The 22,529-nt window shown below is 39.4% G+C and overlaps 1 protein-coding gene across 3 annotated transcripts; it reads right to left on the bottom strand.

Annotated features, from left to right (window-relative positions):
* Positions 1-1,077: 1,077 nt before the first annotated feature.
* PEX1 (peroxisomal biogenesis factor 1) lies at positions 1,078-22,523 on the bottom strand. 3 transcript variants are annotated; one of them, XM_083578494.1, is made up of 24 exons: positions 22,273-22,523; positions 20,058-20,201; positions 19,015-19,098; positions 18,673-18,787; positions 17,822-18,585; positions 17,083-17,202; positions 16,171-16,288; positions 15,275-15,375; positions 14,319-14,413; positions 13,633-13,765; positions 13,117-13,213; positions 11,825-11,995; positions 10,834-10,988; positions 10,402-10,591; positions 10,135-10,301; positions 7,844-7,978; positions 7,122-7,186; positions 6,770-6,912; positions 6,585-6,688; positions 5,811-5,987; positions 4,290-4,520; positions 3,609-3,806; positions 2,739-2,869; positions 1,078-1,379 (listed from the first exon to the last, which is right to left on the bottom strand). In XM_083578494.1, exons 1-24 carry the CDS (start codon positions 22,384-22,386, stop codon positions 1,298-1,300), a joined length of 3,834 nt encoding a protein of 1,277 aa, XP_083434620.1. In that variant the 5' UTR covers positions 22,387-22,523; the 3' UTR covers positions 1,078-1,297. The 3 variants fall into 3 exon arrangements, with proteins under 3 accessions (XP_083434620.1, XP_083434619.1, XP_083434618.1); XM_083578493.1 differs by lacking the exon at positions 22,273-22,523 and adding an exon at positions 21,887-22,143; XM_083578492.1 differs by lacking the exon at positions 22,273-22,523 and adding an exon at positions 21,944-21,976.
* Between the last annotated feature and the right edge of the window lie 6 nt (positions 22,524-22,529).

Raw genomic sequence — 22,529 nt, 5'->3', positions numbered from 1 at the left:
CCATCTTCAAATATCTAAAGGGCTGTGGCATGGAAGGTGGAGCAAGCTTGTTTTTTTTCCTGCTCTGGAGGCTAGGACCCGAACCGATGGATTCAAGTCATAAGGAGATTCTTACTAAACATCAAGAATAATTTTTTGACAGTAAGAGCTGTTTGACAATGCAATTCCCTCAGGAGGTTGGATGGCCATCTCTTAGGGATTCTTTAGCTGTGATTCCTGCATTACAGGGGGTTGGACTAGATGATTCCTGGGGGAACTTCCAACTCTAAAAGTCTATGATTAGTGGTGTTTGCCAGTCTGGGGCTGATGGGAGCTGTAAGTAAAAAACATATGGAAGACACCAGGTTGGCAAAGATCAGCAATGAACAGAAGTAATTGGCTCCCTATTTACAAAAAGATACTGTCTCTGTTTACATCATGTGGAGCTACAACAACTATTGCTGTCCCAAGGGACACTGACACCACAACCACTCTTTGTGAACGTCTAAAAGACTAAATATAAACTGTTAATCCTTTAGAGATTGTATGAAATGAAAACCAGGGCACCTCCCACATTGAAGACATATCAGTGTCATGGAGAAAATGGGAACAATCTGATAAATATTTTAAGCACGTGAAGCTGACCTAGGTTGCAGAACAGTGTTAGATGGCGGCTTAAAATTCTTTGTAAATTCTGGAAACAAATAATGGGATCCTCTCATCTGTACAACAACATGCCTAAGCATAGATAAAGCCAACTGAATTGGTAGCATCATCTTGTGAAGCGCCTTCTCCCTAGCATATTACTTGCATAAAGAAAGCCAGGAGTAGAAAGGTGGTCACACTGGGTACTACCCCAAGAATATATGATGCACATCTCCTTTTCCTCTTGAAGATAATGGTAACTTAATTCTGATACTGACAACATGGATTTTATAAGCCTTCTGTGATCAGGAGGGGGGGGAATATGACTTCATACAGTTTTATATTTAGTTTTGGTGTGGTGGCTATCAGAAATGAAGCCAGCTAGAGCTCTAGGCAGTCCAAGATGATAATCTAAATGGGAAATTAAAACAACTTAAAACACAAGGCAGCCAATAATATCTCAAATATTTTATTATAGGTTTGTAAGAGGACATAATCTGAAAACTAAAATTATGTAAAACAGTTTTGCAACAATTAATTTCAAAGAAATCTATTATTTGTCATCTCAGCATTAACATACCCGCAGGTATATATTTTAATATGATTTAATAATGGAAATACTTTACTTTAAAAATTATTTTGGGATAATCACCATAAACGCATTAAACAGCAATTAAGCTAATGTCACTTTTTGTCCTGGTTTGAAAGTTGCTCCACTGGGCCCTTTCCTCTTTGGATTGCGAAAATTATCGTAGCTAAAAAACAACAATATTAATGCATTACCACCAGAACTATTCTTTGTAAGAAAAAATATTCAGGTGAAATCTAAAGAAGGCCAAACTCATAAGTAAAACCAGAAATACCTAAGAGGCTTCTTTGGCAAAAGCATTTAAATGTAGCAGTTAACATTTTTATTAGCATTCTTCAACTCCCTCTTCCCCATTCAGGAAAACTAACAAACAATAAACAAATCGATTATAGTTAAATAAGAATTTTAAAGTAATAACAATCAGAGCAAATAACCTATAACTAAGAAAATGTTTAACGTCCACAGAAAACTTTTTTACAACATTTGTTAACAATCACTGGCAAGCTTCGGCAGACTTCTCTTGGAAGCAGAAGCAGCTAGCAAGCCAGTGTGGCACAGTGGTTAGAGTGCTGAACTAGGCGCTGGGAGATCAGGGTTCAAGTTCCCACTTGGCCATGGAGGTTAGTGGGTGACCTTGGGCCAGTCACTGTCTCTCAGTCTAATCTACCTCTCAGGGTTGTTGTGGGGGATAAATGAGGAGAACTGTGTATGCCACCCTAAGCTCCTCAGAGGAAAAAGGTGTGATATAAATGGAATCAATCAACCAACCAATCAGTCAACAGTACAAATTGCTGCCACTGCTAAGGGCAACTGAGGGAGATGATAAGCATATTCCTGGATGTCACAATGAGGAATTGGAAGCAGGAGCTGTGCGGATGGAATCATGCAGGAGCACAGCTGCTGGCAGGTCAACATGACCATGACTTCAACAATCATCCCTGCTTAAAAAGGGATTTCAAACATTTTACAGTGATAGCAAATGGTGCCCACACTGACAGAAGATAATTTCAATCAATTTTCCCTCCCTCTTGCCCCCACCCTACAAATCTTTCAGAGGTTCCTCCAGCACTACCATCCCCAAGAAGATTTTTTTGGGGGGGAGCCTCCCCTTTCCGCTGATGGAAGTCTTCTGTCAGTGGACACAACAACACTGGATACAACATTTAGGGCCCACCCTTGAAAAGGAATTTAAAAGAAATTTCATATGCATTTGATAGAAAATCTCCAGCCATTTTAGACAAGTGCCTATCAGTAATCTGTAAGATAATAAAACTTATGTTTCAGGCTTTGGTAGCACAGCCTCTAGGGCTCCATGTATATACCAGCTTCTTTCTCATACAATTTCACTGAAACCTCTTGCCACACTACATTTCAGTAAAGTCTTCAGGATGTGTAGACACCTTAAGACAGAACATGGTATCTGTGTGGCAATAGACTAATAACAGCAACTGTTCCATAACATGTGTGAGCATATTTTTAATATTAATAAATAATTTGTGTGATTTCCTTGACACAATGTACTTACAGTTCAGTAAAATTATTCCAGCCGTCTTGACTAATAGATGGCTTTGTGTTTCCAAGTGCAGTCATCAGGTGAAGCTGAGTAATGCTTAAAGTGTTCTTGCTGGGTACTGATGATGTAGGAGTGACTTCCTCCTGAAAAAAAAAATCACATTAAGGGAAAATACTATAAAATACTGTATTTCACTCCCTGATATTGACAATGCTCAGTTCACAAGTTGGGTCTAACTTTGATTTGCAGTAACCATAGACTAGAGACCAGACTACAGTGTATACACTTATGTATACAGGCAAACCATGATTTAAGCCGTGCTTTTTCTTCCCTGCCTTCCCCAATATGCTATCCTTTCTGCAGGTAAATTGGCATGTGTTGCTTCGTTACTATTGTTTGGCAACCCTATGCAGTGTGTGTGTGTGTGTGTGTGTGTGTGTGAGAGAGAGAGAGAGAGAGAGAGAGAGAGAGAGAGAGAGAGAGAGAGATAGTGAAGTCAAGGAACCTCCAGCACAACTGACAACAGGCCAATTATGCAATGATTCTGTCTGCAGAGATCCCCACTCCATGGCATGGTGACCTGAAGAGGAAGTGCAACAAGCGTAATCGCGGTCTGTCAATCAGAAAATAACACCAAACCACAGTTTGCAGAAACCATGGGCTACCAATCTGGATGTCCTGACTAATCATAGTTAAGGTCTGTAATCTATAGTTTGATGTATGTCTTAACTGAGCCAGTGAGTTTCTCTGACTGTTTCAGGACATTCTCTGAGGCTATGCTTCTTTTGAAATTGCAAAACTTTGCAGTAGTTACTATTACTACTTCTACAACAGAACATTTCTAAAGATCAAAAGATTTAACAAAAAAAATGTCTTCCATACCCCGTTTTTGCTTCTGTAGTTGGCCTTGATAGCATTGATTTCAGCCCTGAGTTGCTCTATCTGCTCTTGATTAAGTTCTTGATAACCTTCCTGTAAGGCTGTTCTTAGAATTGGGGGCTGATAGGATACTAAATCCTTCAGAGAGATGCTAGCTAAATCATGATTTATGGAGTTTGGTCCCGAGAAACACTGAGAACTCTGTAGAGACAAGTGGGTGGGTGGGGTAACATAATACCGTTATTATTATAGTCATCAACTTTGTGGTTACAGTTACTAATATTTCAGTTATGTTTTTCACAACAACAGTTACATTACCAAAGTTATTTATCAAACAATAGAAGCTTTAGGAAGTATTTTGTTGATCAGATAACTTATTAGTAATATGAAAGTTTAAATATGAATATGTTTCATTTCTAAATACTGTGCATTCATAGGGGATTCTCCCTGGATCAATTCTCATGGGGATGACACAGGTCCTCATTGTTTTCCCAAAAAGAAAAGGACTTGTTGCTGCTTTTGGTCAAGGAAGAATGAGTTCATATTTTAAGTTTATGTTACTCAGAATTTATATACCCAGTACTGACATAGATTGAATTAGCACTGTTTCCCCCCAGTTACATTTAGATGCTAAAATGTTTCCTCTGACTTTACAGCATCAATTAAGCAAAAGCAGCCAGCTACCATTTCTGAAGCAGTTCCATTGCCGAGCTCTGATTCATAGGAGCTGCCAAAGTAAAGACGATAGATGTTGGACCTTGGATCTTCTGGAAGCAGCTCACACATCTCAAGAGAAACTAGAGATTGCTCCAAGCCTCCTTCTCCATCTCCAGCAGAATCATCTGATCCACTGCTTTGATTTAAGAAAACCATCGATGATAGACTGAGATCGCTATCTGAGCTAGAACCTATTTCCTGCAGATGGAAATTAACAAAATTAGAATTTCCAACTCCGTAGCACTTCCCTCATTCTGGATATCTGTGTGGCTCTTTATCTTCTGGTCTTCTGGCAGGGAAGAGCTAGCAGTGTGCTGAAGTTAGCAGTGTGCTCAGGACTGCAATACATCAAGGACCATGGCTCACCATATGAACAAATCAGGACCCTCATCATCTGAGGCCCTTCTTCGTGTGCCTGCCCCACAAGAAGTTGGGAAGGTGGCAACACAAGAATGGGTCTCTTCTGTGGTGGCTCCCTGTTTGTGGAATGCTCTCCTTAGGGAGGCTGATCTGGTGCTTTCATTACATATCTTTAAGCACCAGGCAGAAACATTCTTCTTCTCTCAGGTTTTTCGCTAATTAAACAATCTATGGCCTTTTAAATTGTGAGGGTTATTGTTTTGTTTATTATGTTATGTGATTTTTTTAAATTGCAAACTGCCCTGTGATCCTCAGTATATAAATTTGCTGTTCAAATAAAAGCAGTCGTAAATCCTTAGGCATGCTAAAATTCAGATCTTTGGATCTCATTGTACAACAATATCACAATCAAATCACTGCACATCACCATAACATTTCTAGGCACCACTCTTGAAAAGCCAAATTACAGTGGTACCTTGGGTTACAAATGCTTCACGTTACAGACTCGGCTAACCTGGAAGTAGTACCTCAGGTTAAGATCTTTGCCCCAGGATGAGAACAGAAATCGCACAGCAGGTTAAGAACGGACCTCCGGAACAAATTAAATTCTTAACCAGAGGTACCACTGTAATTGGAATATTAAGTATTTTAGTGCCCAGGTTACCACTTTCAGATTGTGGCCAAGCTACTGGACTTCCTGCACTTTAAGATCTGCTTTGGCATCTTCCCTGGTATGCCCATCCCCTAGATTGCTAAGCTGAGTGGCCACAAGGGAAAGAATCTTCCCATGGACCTGCATCAAATTTCTATGTCTCAGGGTTTCCAGAAGGCCATGAAGAACTATCTTTCTCAACTGGCCTTCCAAGCATGATGGTTTGGTTGAGTTGCATTATTTTTGGCTCTGTTAAAAAAAAAAAAGAATGTTGATGAGTTTTAGTTTTAAGTCTGAAATGTTATATTACTGTATTTCCTTTGGATATTTGGAATGCAAGTCATTTGGGATTTGTTATTTGCCTGGAAAAGCAGCCTAAAATTATTAGTGAGAAATAATTTTACCATTCAGAAATGTTATGGGTAGCAAACTCTTAAGGATTTTTAAGGAAATCCTTTAAATTTCAGTGCGCTTACCTGGGGCAAAGTTGAACCAAAATTAGCATGCACGGCCTCCAATTGTGCATTATACAGTAAAGCTTTTAGGTCTGCTCCTGTGAAATGTTCTGTTTTTTCTGCCAAATGCTGAAAATCCACATCATGTGCCAGAGGGAGAGAATGACTCAGTGCTCTTAAAATTTCCAATCGGGAAGCCTAAGGAAATTAGAAGTAACCCTGTTAATAAAATACTGATTTCTTGCCCTTAGACAGTACTTAATGTTTTGTTTTTCAGTCTTCCGTGTATTTTTCCAATAAGGAAAAGGGCACTGGAGAAGCTAAAACAACATGTGGAAGGACCCAGTAATGTAAACATTATTTTGAATTTTCTATACATTTTCAAGCATCTCTTCTCAACCATAAGGACTTGCAACTTGCTTTTTATAATAGGACGGTGAGATTCTCTGGAAGCCAGATTCTGTACCCACTACCACATTCTGATCTCTTTTTTTTTAACACACTTGTAGATCATAGAATACACACACCAAAGCCTACAGACGACAGCATCAAAGCTAAGATGAGAAAGGCCTGAAAGAAATTATTAGACTATGCAGGATCATTGCCTTGACATAGAAGTTCTACCATCACCATCATAATTTCTGCACCAATCCAATGAAAAAATAAAATAGAATCAAACTTGAATCTGTTTCAAAATGACTTCATTTTATGTTCATGGAAACTCAGCCATTGATAGCATGGAATGAATCCATCCAGAAGTGAGTCTTCCTTTTGGTACAGTGTTTTGTTTCTTACCTGATCAGGATGTGGACAATAGAGACACTTATCCAGTCGGCCTGGTCTCAACAGAGCAGGGTCAATCAAATCGGGGCGACTAGTGGCCGCTAGTACATAAACTCCTTAGAAAAAGAAAGAGACTTTATTAATAAAATGCCAGCTTAACCTTTTCCTAGAAGAAACAGAGATGATTTGATCATTACCTTCTAAGCCTTCTACTCCATCTAGTTGAGTCAGCAGTTGATTAACAACACGGTCAGTTACACCAGTGTTATCATGACCTCTTCGAGGAGCGAGGGAATCAAATTCATCAAAGAAAAGTATGCAAGGCTTGGCTGCCTGTGCTCTGCAATAAATACAACACAATTAGGACAAAAGGAATAAACTGACCCTGCCAAGATTGGACATGTGATATCAGCAAGTCTTGTTATTTCACACCTCCCCAACTTACACTTACTAAGCCTGTTTCTTCTCCACATTACAAATCCAGCATCTATTTTCACCACTACTTACAAAAACAGAATCTATCAGCAACACCATCAATCTGGATCTAACCTGTTAAATACATCTCGAACTGCTTGTTCACTTGCTCCAATGTATTTGCTGAGTAGTTCTGGTCCCTGTAGAAAAAAAAGAGAAAGAGAAGAGTACTCTCTGCAACCTGAGCTATTTAATTAATCAATACTTATAAAGTGTATAAACTGTGGCATAACATACTGTAATAAAGTACTGTTTGGGCTATGGCAATTACAGACTGTTTAAAAACATTACAAAATATAGGTTTCTAAAGGAACATACCTTGAACATGAGACTGGTCCAGTAGTTTCTACTTATGGTCTACTTATGGTCTACTCTACTGGGATCACATTAACACTGCTTGTTAAAGAGCGGGCAGGCAGGGGGAGGGGGAGAACAAACACACAGAAGGACAGAAAGGAATTGAAACCCATTAAGTGGTGTGCCCCAAAAAAATCTATGGCAAAATTGAAGCTACTTTGCCCAAGGGTTTAAGGTTGCTGTTTGGACTGTGTTGATTTGGACTGTAGAAAGTTGGACTATTTTCTTTAGGCTAAATACCATGGGTCATAATCCAGATGTGTTCATATGCCATATTTATGTGTGCATTACAAACAAACAAATTTACTAAATCATATGAGAGCTTCTGAAAGACAAACTGCAGCATATAATTTTTATCACCTTATTGGATTCTGACTTACGGAACACATCTTAGTATTTTCAGTTACTGCAATAAATTCTGAAAAATCTCACATTCTTACCTTGATGCTGATAAAATTCATTCCACTTTCTCGGGCAACTACACCTGCTAACAAAGTTTTCCCTGTTCCTGGAGCCCCATATAGTAAGATTCCTCTTCTTTGTCGTATGGGCAGGTTTGCAAATAATTCTGGATACTGAAAACATATGAAGTCTTTAGAAATTGCATCTGCTTTAAAAAGTATATGATTCCTTAATAACACCTGTTTAAGAACCTCTGAGCAGGGTAGCTAAGTGTGAAAAATTGGATTCAGCCTACAGTATGCTGAAGAGGCCAGAGATCATCTTGGAAGTCTCTTAGTGCAGACCGAGGTCATGGATCCTGAGCTTCCACAGCCACCACCCACTATGAACCACCACTGGCAGGACTGGCAGCAACAGCAGCAGATATGTTCTATGCTTATTGGTGATGTTTTTTATCTTGCTAATTATGCTGCTTTAAATGTGCACTTTATATTGGACTTTCTTTAGCAATGTTTTGAAATGTTTAAGATTATTGTTTTTTGTTAACTTTGCTGTGTTAAATGTGCACTATGGCATTGACCTCTTTTGCAATGTTTTGTTTGAAACCTTTAAGTTAATATTTTAATATCCTGTTAATTACATTGCTTTGAGTGTATACTTGACTTTCTTCAGTAATGTTTTAAATCAGTAATGCTTTATTCTGGATTGTTTTCTTTGATGTGTCAATGTAGATTGTAAATCGCTTTGAGGTTTTTTTCTTTAAAAATATTAAGTGGTATAGAAATGAAATGCATAATAATAATAATTCATAACACTAACCCTATTATTATTCATGTAGTTCCATAATTACTATTATGATATGCTCCATAACATCAATTTTGGCAAAATCCATATCTGTGGTGGAATCAGTGAGTCACCATAACATCTCTATGCTTATTTTGAAATGTGACTAAATGCATCTATATATAGACTAACAGTTGCATGAGTGTTTTATCATCCACACGTGTTGGGTGTTTTTCTGCATTTCCAGGCTTCAGTTTAGTCTGCTGGGGCATGACCATTACGAAACAGTCCAATAATGATCAAAGAGCCATATACATATTATTGCTATAAAGGTAAAGGTACCCCTGACCGTTAGGTCCAGTCACGGATGACTCTGGGGTTGCGGCGCTCATCTCGCTTTACTGGCTGAGGGAGCCTGCATTTGTCCGCAGACAGTTTTTCTGGGTCATGTGGCCAGCATGACTAATCCGCTTCTGGCGAAACCAGAGCAGCGAACGGAAACGCCGTTAACCTTCCCACCAGAGCGATTACCTTCCCACCTATTTATCTACTTGCACTTTGATGTGCTTTCGAACTGCTAGGTTGGCAGGAGCTGGGACCAAACAACAGGAGCTCACCCCATCATGGGTATTCGAACTGCCGACCTTCTGACCGGCAAGCCCTAGGCTCAGTGGTTTAGACCACAGCGCCACCCGTGTCCCTATTTTTCTCTATTATTGATATAGACAAAAACAAAGCACAGAGTTTTATTTCTGTGGTCCTGTTCATAACTGCTTCAAATGCGGTGTGTACGGATCCCTACACATATAGTGGTATACCTTCTCTACCTCATATTGACATGTTGGCTATAACAAAAAATAGTCTGTGTTCATAGAGTCCAAAGAATGCCCCATAAAACTGGAATATTTGGCACACATAAAAAGTATGCATTTTTTCACTATGCCTGATGCAAGGCAGCTGAAGATAAGGAAAATACACCCCTAGCAGCCACCGATGAAGAGGGGTACCATTATTAACCTGGCCTCCTGGGAGCAGCACCACTGCCATGTACCAGAACGTGGCAGGGTGATGCAGGACACCTGATTGGCTTCACTGATGTGCCCACGCTGCCCTGCACTGTCCCTGGGTCTGGCTATCATGCTGCTTACAGGATGCCAGGTCTGTAGCACCGCTGCTCCCTGCTGGCAACCCCGGATAACTGCCTCCCACACTGTGCATAGTCATTCTAAGCCACCCAGGATTCTTTGTGAACCTTCCTGTCTTAATAATCCTCAGCTGTTGCATCTTCATTCTTTCCTCAGCTCTGCGCATAAGCATCAGGGATGATCTTCTAGTTTATGCCCTTTAACATACCGTTGCTGAGAAGCTGTACTGTTCTCCTCTCCAGCTTCTGCAAACTTACATATGAATGAGAAATGGCTGTACTATGGGTGCTTATTTGTCCATTTTGGTTGAAGAAGCTGTCACCCCTCAAGCCAGAACCATCAAAGGTCTGTGTTCCTACAAACACCTACCAATGGCAGACACAATTGTAAGAGAAAAGTACCTTGGCAGGCAATTGGATTGTATCTATAAGCACTTGCTGTATCTCCTTGAGGCCACCAATTCTATCCCAGCCAAACTCCTGAGGCTTATGGAGGTTAACGTTTCTCAAAGATGTTGGGGTAAAACCTTCTAAAGCTTTTTGGAAGTCTGATGTTGACAGAATCAACTCTGTTAAAATGGATAAACACATTCACTATGATTACACCGAAATAGTACATTATATTATACACAATTTTTTCTGAATACTTCATAAAATTATTATACATACCTTCTTTTTTACACGTTCCTTTGGTAGAAACACATGAGTGTACAGCACGTTCAACTAACATTGTCAGATCTCTAGCTACAAATCCTTCTGTTTCCTTTGCAATTAGATGGAGATCAAGATTACAAAACTTGTCTATATTGGAGTCAAGTTTATTTTTTATAATGGAATGAAGTATTTCACACCTTTGTCCCTGGAAAAAAAAATACAGTAAATTTATCTGTAGCCTAAATTCGAAGAATTGAAGAAAAAGAAGAAGACTGGCCAAATTTCAAATTAATTAAAAGGGACAGATTCTGAAGAAATAATAAAATTCAGATCTGTGCATTCAACATACAGTATCACATTTTATACAGAGATCTTAAACAAAAATACTGGGAATTAGATTGCATGGTTTTAAGATGCTTTGATTAAAATATAATTTATTGCTTTTACCTGATTTGGAGCCTGGATATGTTGGAAACACTGAAATATGTGAATTCCTTGAGCAGAAATCATGGAAGAATATAGTGACTGTTCAGATAGGCTTGTGGCAATGAGTGCAATCAAACTGTGCATGGAAATAACTTCTTTTATCATATCTGTCAAAACTAGGAACAGAAATACGAATCAATTCAAACGTCTTGGATTGATGGCCATATAAAACAGCAGCTACCTCTCAATTTTAGTGTTACAGAAACAGCATCTTCTTTTATTTCAGTGCATTGTCTGTTCCAATAAAGTTCCAGAAGCTTGAAATTTTGTTTGTATCAGCTGTTGATAACCTAACAATGCACATTCCCATACTGTATCCAGAAGTATTACAGCACAAGCATATACTTATCTACTAATAAGTAAGTCCCTTGGAATTCAATGTACTTCCATATAAAGAATTACAGCTTTGATATACAAGAATAAATCATAACCTTAACCATAACATTGTACCAAATGCTGAATATATTGTTTATAACCTGCAAATACAGACACAGTATGTAGAGTTGTGCTGATTACTAACACTATGCAAGTGCTGGATTATGCTGTTTCTTTCAGAAACATTCAAAAGCTAAAGATCAATATTACTTGGGCCGGGGCACATTCCCAGAGGTGGCTATTCTTTTTAGCCCGGGGACTGCATGGCAGCAGTGGGTGTAGCCAAAAGAACAGCCATGGCCATTGCATACTCTTTCACACACATATCAGAGCACATCTAAAAACAAGCAACAGAGCTCCCCATTCTGCAGTTGATCCGTGCAGATCAAGAGGAGCAGGGAATGTGGTTTTCTCCACATTGCGTGGAAAATTCATTTCAAAGTTTAAAATATTGCTAGCTTTCATGAAGCTATGAACAACACATTGTGATCTATTCAGGACCTTGCAAAGGTCAGATGTTTCCACTCACAGGACAGTTAAAGCAAAAACAACTCAGTAATGGTTGGTAAACCATTACCATGAGCAAGGCGAGTACTCTGGACAGCTTCAGGACTGTTCTCATGCTCCGGAGCAAGGGGTACTCCAACTATGTGATCAAGGTCATCTAGCAAAACAACAGATGGTTGTTTCCATCCTGCCTCTAGAAAAACTTCTTCCAGTTTTTTCCGTATGTTTTCTAATCTCTTTCCTGAAAAACAAATATAGTGATTAGAACGACACAGAAGAAAAATGTGCCAACTTCCAATACAATCTATGATTTGGCAAGATTATGGGTCAGAGACTAGCTTGTATATGACATTTTCATTATACCAAGAGGTCTTAAAATTACCCTACTGTGGATCTCCTTTAAGATATTTCCTATCTTCTATCTGCTGAACATATAAGGAAAGCTGGTGCAGAATAATATAATTCACTAGTCTGAATCACTCTGCTGCCATAAACTCACAGAATGGTCACAGGCAAGCCATTCTTTCAGCCTCAGTCCATCAGCAATATGTGATGAATACACTAGCCTATTTTACATAAATAAATAAAATAAACTGAGTTCAATGGGACTTTTTCCGAATTAAGTGTGCACAGGACTGCATCTTAATTGACACAAAATGAAGCAGTACAAACATCAGAGACATAATACATAATAATATAAATAGATCGCATATTTCAAACTGGGGGGAGGTTGGCAGAGGAAAGAAGGAAGAAAGGCCCAGACAATATTCTTGATGCTGCTTTTGAAATATATTTTTTAAAACAGGAAGCTTCTGGCTCCTACCTGCTTAAGTGACCAATCTAATAACAGCAAGGCCTAAAATGTGAATATTAAACCAGTGGGGTGGGACACAGGGTTTGGGCATAAGACCCAAGTTCAAACCTACTGGGTGGCTACAGAGAAGACACATTTTCAATATAGCCCAAACTCTTACCAGTTGTTGCTATGATAAACAAAAACACTAGGAATAGTATTTATTTGTTAGTTGCTTTTCTCACAAAATGACCCAAAGCAACTTACATTAAAACCAAATAAAGAACTTCCAATAAAAATCTAAAAACAAAGCTGAACAGATAAAACAGATCAGGACTTGCTGATCTCACCCAACTAAAAGGGACCACAATGCCGCCATTAAGAAAAAAGTATTCACCTGGTGCCCAAAAACAGATAAAGGTGGCGCTAGGCATGTTTCCCTGGGTAGAGCAGACTACAAGCTGGGAGTCACCACTGAAAAGGTCTTATCTAATTAACTTGGTAACTTACCCTTTTAGTTTAATGGTATTCTGAAAATCCTACAAGAAGGGAGACAGTTGTACCCATACCTCTTAAAGCTTTGCAGTCAACTACTTCCACATGGGCATCCAGTCTATCAAATGCTTCTTTGCAGATGGCTTTTGCTAAAGTTGTCTTGCCACTTCCCTGTAAAATAAATTAGGGCTAAAAACTCCTAAAATAATACCCAGATTGAAAAACTATCAAAGTTTGCTACTATGCTTTTCTATTTCTGTAATATTTAACCTGGTGGTGTAAAATCATGCAGATTCAATGCAATCTGTTCAAGTCTACCAGATCCAATGTTTCTTTATAGCCCTTGGAGAAACAAAGTGCCTATGTGTGCATGCACATCCACATGCACATTTTGCTTTCTTCCTCTCTAGGGGTAAGAGGAAAGTGATCCAAGGGTGGAGGGAGAGAAGCATGCAGATGGATGGCATGGCACTCTCTCAAAATTCTAAATGTACTCACATACTCAGAAAGATTGACAACCACTTGAATTGGACTAATGATAAAACCCATTATTTATTGGGTGCTAAAACAGCGAAATATAAAAGTTTTACCTTTGCTCCAGTAATCAGGATACCTCCACTGCATAGTCCTGCAGATATGGGAGCTAGCTTTTGAGACAGTGGTCGTTTCAAAAGGCTGTGAGATACATGCTTCAAAGAAGATACTACTAAATTATCAACTCCTCTGCAATAGAAACGTTAACAGAATTGAGTGCCCTCTCAATGTACTGTAGTCAAATTAAATCATATAAAATTAAAAGCTTGGCTATTTTAGAGTACTCTCTGTCTCGATTATTTATAGAACTGTAGCCAATGACCCAGTTGCAGTATTTGCTACTGTATTGCACACACTGGTGGCAACTGCAGAATAATGTCGGCCATTAAGTATGTCAAACATTCATTTTGCAAAAAGTTTCCATGTATGTGAAGAAATAATCCTGCATACTTGCTGCACCCCATTGTATGTGTGTTCAGATAGACCAACCACACCAGCAAAACCTGTATTAGAGGGCACAGGTGTGCCAAGTACTTGCCCAATTTCTGAGTCATGTAATTAGAACTATATGTGTGTTTAAATATTGACAGGACTCTAGGGCTAATCTAATGTTCTCTTTAGCTACAACGTTATTGACATCTAAAATGCTTCATATTTATATTACACATTTAATATTTATTTTTGCATAGCTTTTTATTGTTGATTTTTTATTCTAATTTGTGATAGTATTAAAATGTCTCACCCTAAACTGTTCAGACCAAACCATGGAAGAAGCTGCTCACAAGAAGATTGTGCACCACTGCCATTGGCTACTGAGGTCACAGGATGTACCAGAACCTACACAAAAGAAGACAGTCACTATTTAGAAGTGAGGGTGCCTTTTTAGAACATGCTGTGTGTGTTTGTGTGTGTGTGTGTGTGTGTCTGTGTGTGTGTGTGTGTGTGTGTGTGTGTGTGTGTAGAGAAATACTGAATACATACTCCAATAAAATTCAGAATGGGATTTTACTGTAAGAAATCACATAGAAGAAACTTGTCTCCCAAGAAGCTCAGGATTGTAGTGGATTTGTCCTTTGGATAAATAGCCATAAACAATTTTTTTAAAGTATCTAATTACTACACTACATTTAAAATACCAAGTGATTTTCAGATTTCCTTGTATTCCAAATGCATCCAGACTCTATGGCAGCCTTCCCCAACCCAATACTCTCCAGAAGTTTTGAACTACAACTCCTAGCAATCCCACTCAGCAATCCCACTCAGTCAAGGGCAGTGGAACCTGTAGTCCAAAACATCTGGTTGGTTAGCAGAAGCAGGAAAGCTGCTGTACAGTTTTCACTCCATCAATTCTACAATGAAAATTAAAGTTGTCATTACAATATAGAAAACTGGAAATTAGAAAACAATAAACACACTTCAAAAATCAGGAAGTGAGAGAACTACAAGCTTGCTTTGGAAGATGGGGGCAGGTTGCTGCAAAACCTTTCCTTAATCTTCTTAAGAGAACTTGAATTTATCATCCAATGATGTTCATTGTGACTGAATTTATGTACAGATTATCATAAGAGTCTCCTCTCCTGCAATGCTTCATGTACAATGAGTCAAAAATGAAAACAAATACAAAAGATACCCTAATAAACAGAATTGTGCTGTTGATATAATTTAAGTTATTGGATACCTGAAATAAGTGATATTTACTTGCATATTTGTCTTCTGCAGCAAGCTGGGACTCAGCATGTAAGTATTTTTTGCCTTCTCCTCTTCAGAAGTAATGACACTGAGGACAAAGTCCTCCATACCTTTCAAAACATAATGGACACATCAATTTGCTTTTGATACAAAATAGTAAATTTTAATACCTTGTAGATCTTGTATTATACACTGGTAAACCCTAGCTCATGCAAAAGTGTTTCAATGTGTATGTAAGTATTTTTGTGGCTAAAAGCTTTGATCACACTTTGATTCACTGGCAAAGACCCATTTAATGGTTAACCATAGCTGAGAGTATGGATCTTTATTTATTGGGAGCACCTTTACTTAAATACAATAGTTAAGTAACAGATTGAAAAGACAATGATAAATGTCAGGGAACTGCCATCGGAAGAACCGGTGGTGCAAGGGCTCACAGAGGTTGGGAGAGACTTATCAGCTGAGGAGGGAACCAGCAGGGGGAGAGAAGGAGCTCCAAGGGAAAGTGAGTCGGAGGGATGGCTCAGAGACACTTCCAGCGAAAACAGTGGGGAGGTTTCAGGACCTCCTATAGGGACACCCACTCCTCGCCGGAAACTGTCGCGCCGAGAGTCCAGAAGGCGCGTTTCCGTTAAGGAGCTTTTATGCTGGAGGAAATTCCGTAAACGCCCACTGTCGGATTCTACCAGCGACTGACGGAGCCATGCGTAAGGAGCTCCGTTACAGACAGAGGTTTGTGGACTTAGCCAAACTCTGAGGGACTAAGAATTTCGCGCACAAGCAGCTCATCATCCCATCACAATAAATAACTCATGATTTTAATTGGTGATTAAAAAAAATCAAATATATTTTCATAATTGGGTAGAAATATATTCACAATCACTGCTAAGGGCAGTTCAGCTTACCATCTTTAAGAGCTAATTGTATATCATTCGTGCCTGCTATTAGCAAGGGAAGTTTGCTATAATCTTCTATCCACAAATTAAAGGCATTTTTAATTTCATCGTCACTGATATCTTTATTCTAAAATGAAGAAAGGATGAGAAGCATTGTTAGTTCAGTAAATATTCTTAACCCTTTCACACAACAAACATTTGCTCATTCAAGTATACAAGGGTCAGAAGTGCTAAGAACTGAGGCAAGTCATTATGTGAGGATTTACTAGTAGCCCCAATTTTATCCAAAATATGATTACCTTCTTTATTATTTCCTAAGGAAAAATCTATACTGGAAAAAAAGTTTAAATACTTGATTTGATATCGTTCAAGACCTTAATTGTACATACAATAACCATTTTAGTTCACTTGTGACATTATTGCTCCTCAACAGTCTAAATCAGGGGTCAGCAACTTTTTTCAGCTGTGGGCCGGTCCACCATCCCTCAGACCAGGTGGTGGGCCGGACTATATTTTGAAAAAATAATAATGAACTAATTCCTATGCCCCACAAATAATGCCCCACAGAGATGCATTTTAAATAAAAGGACACATTCTACTCATGTAAAAACACAAGGCAGGCCCCACAAATAACCCAGAGATGACACATTCTACTCATGTAAAAACATGCTGATTCCCAGACCGTCCGTGGGCCGGATTTAGAAGATGATTGGGCCGCTTCCAGCCCCTGAGCCTTAGGTTGCCTACCCCTGGTCTAAATAAACTCCTCATATTCTTATGAAGAACTGGTAACCATAGGTTGATAATGCCTTTGGAATAAATTGTCTCAAATAATAGCATAATGCAATATGAATTTCACCAACTTGTAAAGACACATGGAAGCAGCTTAACAAATAATGACAGCCAAGAATGCAAACTCACTAAAGATTTTTTGGGATACAATCTAACAGATGATGGAATTTTAGGTTCCAAGTTCACTGATGTGATTCTGACAGCTGAATGCATTTCTATGTGTAATCTCTCTCTCAACCCTTCTGGTATCTGAAATAAAGTTAAGAAAAAAAAGAAATATGAAAGAATAAATGATGAAGACTCTTCTACACATTTCACACTTCAAAGGTATATCCACCAGGGTTGTACTCGAAGTTTGTATAACTTAAGAATGACTTAATTTTTTAAGATTTCAAATGTACCTGAAGATTTCAAATACCCTGACTGTCCATCAAATGTAATTTAAGCCTCCTCAGTTTCAGTTAGTAAGGGAGTATAACGATTTCAATTAAATAAAACAAACCAGACAAGTATATTTTTTAAAAAGAAGAAATGGTTTGAAACTGTATGTTGGGCTCCACCCAGAGTGGCTAGGGCAACCCAGTCAGATGGGTGAGGTACAAATAAATTATGAATTATTATTGTTGTAGTTGTAGTTATTATTATTATTATTTTCAGAATAGATCCTATTGAAGTTAATGGAACTATTATAAGACAACTATTGTGGCTTGGAGATGGTACCACTGTGATCCTGAGGACACTTCTTTATAAATAATCCACTATAATCTGTAGATCTTATTTCCAAGTAACCATTTAAAAAAATGTAATATTAAGCAACGATTTAACACTTGACTTAAAATCTTCTGTAGGCTTCTGAAATTGGACTAACCCAAACTCTTCCGACATGCAGCTGTTCCATGTTGTTATTACATATTATAGCACTCTTTAGATCCTCAAATCCATTCCATATTATTTGTACAATAGATATTTCATTGGATTCTTGACTTTTACTAGGGCCGGATTGCTTTTTGTCTTCTCCATTGATCATCTGTTTTTCTTTCTTTGACATTACATTCTGCTTTGACTCTTGATGCTGCTGTCTTGGAGAGAGCAGTGTAGTGATTTTCCCGTAAGACACTTTAATATTAGCTTCTAAAGCAGGGAATTCTAGATTCCATGGAAATACATGAATGGCGTTGCATTTCTGAAACGTACATGTTGCCAATGTATTTTGCACACTGGGGGGCTGAATCTGGCATACTCTGAAAACAGAATCCATGTGAATCAAGTTTAGCAGCCCATCTTTGGCAGCATTCAGTTCACCTGTGTCACGAGAAGCCTCCTGTTCTTTGTCAGAAGAGAAAATGTTCCCAATTAAATTCCATATGTTTGGCAGGACACTTGCAGTTAATGACGCCTTTGCATCTGGCTTAGGCTCTTGGACTCCCGTATTTAAATTAGTTTCTTTGGCACATGATTCCTTAGTTGATGCTCTTGGATCCAACATGGTTTTAGGAACATTGTCCTGTACGATGTCACTTTTTGTGGAAGGCAGCATGGTGGAACTTCCTTCATATTGACGTACTTTGGGGCGTATGAAAAGCTCTGTACGAGCTTCCAGTCTCCCGTAAAGAGCAGCAGGTTTTAGAGTAACTGGAATTAAAAGAGGGGCAAGTTAATACATATGCCACCTTACAATTATTCCTGCAATGTTGTAGGAAGACTTGCATGAACACTTACCAATCTGGATATAAATACAAGTGTGTTGTTCAACCCACACTGGGAAGACAGCTTTGGGAAACACTATTCGAATTTGGTCAAGAAGATGGCTTTCAAGTGAGAAAGCATGCAGCTCCTACAATACATTGCAGAATGTTAGAAAACATTTCGTATTAGAACTCATTTGTGTTTCATAATGAAATTTGTATACTAAACTGGATCTGAACCATAAGGAAAAAGAACAAGAGGAAACACTCAGAAAAAAGCATTAGGAGGTGGGGGGAGTGGGAGAGGACAGGAATGAAGAACACCACCCTGTTTAAAAGCATTAGGAGAGCTAAATAATTTAAATTTCTGTATTACCAGGATCTCCCAATCATCGGCTGAGAGGGGTTCCACTTCTACTTGCTGACAGGACAAGACTTGAGAACAGGGCTCGAGGAAGATCTGCCAGACAATAAACCTTTTTGAAAAAATACTCTCAATATATTTACATAAACAATGCAGTGGAGATGGAGTGAGTCATGGAGTTGCTGACAATGGGGATGAACCACAAGCACTTGCATTTAACCAAATTGCATTATAAGTTTTTCACCATTTATTGTTCAGCAGTATTGCTTGTTCCACTTGGAAAATCAACAAACCATTTCCCAGCCTTCCTTTAAAAAACAGTTTGCGACTTGGTTCAGGACATTGTCAAATGCTAAAAGGTTGGATAGAAGACACTTTTACATGTTCATGTTCATGAAACAATCAACTCACTAAATATGAACAAATCACCCTGATATAGAACAGCTGTAATTCATGCATGGAAGCAGCTCTCAACATTATATATTTATTGATTAGGTCCTGTAGAAATAAGTACATGCTGCGCCAGGCAAGGTAAGGGGAATCCCAGCTTTTAGAACCAGGGGTTGTGCACATAAGCTTTCAAACAAGTACTTTCAGTTCTAATAAACTTTTGGCAAGAGAGAAGGCTGATTCCAGTCACTGCTGTTTCCCATCACAGATCATAACTGGCAAAACTAGCAGTACTCTCCATCTGTCATTGAGATCTTTGCACACAGCTGCCTTTGCACAGCTGAATACAAAGAACCTGAAACTGGGGCCTGCATATTTTGCAGATACAAGGAAACAAAAATGTACAAATGAATAGAAGCCATAGAAAAAGAGTCACTTCCAAAGTTACTTGCTCTATAATTTTGTCCCATTTTCAATGTTACCCTAAATGTTAAACACCAGCTCCTGCAATTCAGGTTTGCTGAACCCTTATTTACTTGCAAAAGCTTTACTAAAAAGAATTTTGACATTACTCAGTAGACAGATGGAGACCAATGATTATGAAATATATTTGCCTAGTTTAATATTCTAGTCCAGGCAAGAAAATAAAAGTCAACATTCCAAACCTGTTGCCCATCTTTTATGCCAAGTTTCTCTGCAAGTTGTCTGTTCATTTCTACAACATTTCCAGCATGCTGACCACAATGTCTGATTTCTGTCCAGCCCAAGAAAACAGGCTGATTGCCCCAAGAAGCTTTCACAGCTTGATCCTGTTAATGCCACAGAAAACAGATAGATGTCAAATAGCATAGCAGCCTGTAGTATCCATAATTCTTTTTCCAGCTATCTATACGTGAGTGCGCAAATAGCATCAAGAATTATTCAGCAAAGGGGAAGTTTATATGACACATTTCTGTACAGAATTCTTATCTACAGGATACTGTATTAATCTTGTAGAAAACATACATTATTTTGGAACACTAATGTGATTAGTGTGTCTTTCACGTTCGAGCAAATTAAGTAAATGCAAGAGCTGTTCGACAGTGGAACAGACTTCCATGACAGCTGGCGGACTCTCCTTCCTTGGAGATTTTAAAGAGGTTGTATGGCTATCTGTCATGTATGATTTAGTTGAGATTCCTACATTGCAGGGGGTTGGACTAGATGACCCTCAGGGTACCTTCCAACTGTACAATTCTATGATAAAAAATTGATTTTGGGGGAATGCTAATGAAATTAGTGCAGTCCTGTGTTTGATTGGATGCATGTGCAGAGCTTTTCTATGAATGGGCTCTCTCATCTACTTCAATTGAGAAAACGACCCATGTTTCCAAAGAGATGTCTACAGTCAGATCCCTCTACTGAAACAAGTGGAAGAATTGCTGTGGTTGGTGGAGTTCCACAAACTCTGAAGTCTTTGTACCCAAACTGCTGAACCAGGCCAACAGTCTTGCAGTTTGTACACAATTTGGTCATACTCATCCTGTAGAAATTCCAAATGCTTTTCAGCCCTTATTTCATACGAACATGTATGTTTTATACAAGGATTCCCAACACCAATATAGTGCAATGGCTAAACACCTAACAATGTTGCAGCAGGTTAACAGGCAGGTAGGTGTTAATGACAAGAGAACTTTGTGAAACGGTGCCTTCATCTACAAAGATGTATGTACACTTCAGGGGTGGGGAACATGAGACACTTTGCCTAATTTTATGCAAGTGGGAGGTGACTGGAGAAAAGAAGGTTGGATGGGGTGGCAGGAAGAGAGAGAGATAAAATGGACAAAGTGATGGAGTGGGGAAACCCTCTGCAAGTGAACAGTTCAGACCTCTGGCAAGGGTAATATATATGGGGAAGAAAGATGCTACAGATGCCACTAACAGGCAACAGTGAAGCCTAACAAGCCATGAATTAAGGGTGTACCACTGAAAGTGCATTAATTACCTATATTTTTTTTGCTACTATTGATTTTAATAACCTTTTAAACTGTTTTTATTGAGAACATTTATTTAGACACAGAAAGCATATTTTTGTTCCTTTACGAAGTAAACAGAGAAATTCAATAAATTGAGTTTTTAATTAATTTCAATGTCAGTAGTCCATTTCAAGAATATCGGCAAGATGGAATGGAAAAATCATTTCACATAATTCTTCTTTGCACTGATGTTAAGATTTTGTTCCACTAGTGTTACCAGGACCTTTACAGAAGAGCACCTCCTAATTTGATGCAGTAGCTGCTGAACCCTATACAGTAAAAGGTAAAGGGGGGGAGGGGATTCAACTCTCCTAAGCATGTCTGTGAAAGAGAGCAACAGTGTCAGATATGGGACACCTGTTCCTTTACGAACTGTGAGAAGCTAAAGAAAGGATGGCAGGTTCTCTCGCTCTTAAAAACTGCAGTGGCGACATAATGAGCGTGACATAACAAGAATCTTTAATTTTGTATCCTTCTACCTTCTGCCCTGCGAATAAAGTCTCTCACAGGCCCGGTTGTATCCTGAACCCAGCCACCTGAGAACCACACCGCATAGCGCCAAGATGCTGGAGGGCGAAGAGGATTCCCCCGAGCCCCCCATTCTCCACTGCTGCCATAGCAACGGGACGCCAGGACGCTGGCAAGGCTGACGAGAAAGAAAGGGGGCGCCTGAACGTCGCCAGAAGAAGACGAGGAGAGCAAACGTGTGAACGAGACGGCTGCCCACATTACCATAGCGACATGACATGGGGGGGGGGTGAAGGCTGGCTGAGGAGATAGAAAAGGCTCTCAGAGAAACAAGCCAGGGCGAATTCCCGTGATCCTCTCTGCCCGGATAAAGCCGCCCTCCCCCGCGTTCCTGTACCTGCTGCAGACGGAGGCTGGAAGCCAAGCCAGGCGGCAGGTGCAGGAAGCAGTCCCGGGCGCCGCTCAAGGAGACGTTCGCCGTGGCTGCCCCGGGGCCTCCCACCCCCCACATGGCAGGAGCCGGCCCTGCGACCGCGTGGAGCCCCGTGCGGCTCGCGCTAAGGGCCGCAGAACATGTACTTGCTCCTGCCGCTGCTGCTGCTGTTCCTTCCTGCTTCTCGAGCGGCCCACCCTCTTTGCCTACTCGCTGTGATT

The sequence above is a fragment of the Podarcis filfolensis genome (genome assembly GCF_964270895.1).
Source record: "Podarcis filfolensis genome assembly, chromosome: 12".
In the NCBI taxonomy this organism is placed as follows: domain Eukaryota; kingdom Metazoa; phylum Chordata; class Lepidosauria; order Squamata; family Lacertidae; genus Podarcis; species Podarcis filfolensis.
This window is presented reverse-complemented; position numbering and strand designations above follow the sequence as displayed.

What these genes read in the sequence shown, in the direction of transcription:
- PEX1 (XM_083578494.1), bottom strand. Translation starts at nt 22,386, where the DNA reads ATGTGGGGGGTGGGAGGCCCCGGGGCAGCCACGGCGAACGTCTCCTTG. An exon ending in AGGAACGTGTAAAAAAGAAG is followed by an intron (nt 10,302 to 10,401) that starts GTATGTATAATA and finishes CCATTTTAACAG; the next exon opens with AGTTGATTCTGTCAACATCA. An exon ending in TGAATTTTATCAGCATCAAG is followed by an intron (nt 7,187 to 7,843) that starts GTAAGAATGTGA and finishes TTTTTTCTACAG; the next exon opens with GGACCAGAACTACTCAGCAA.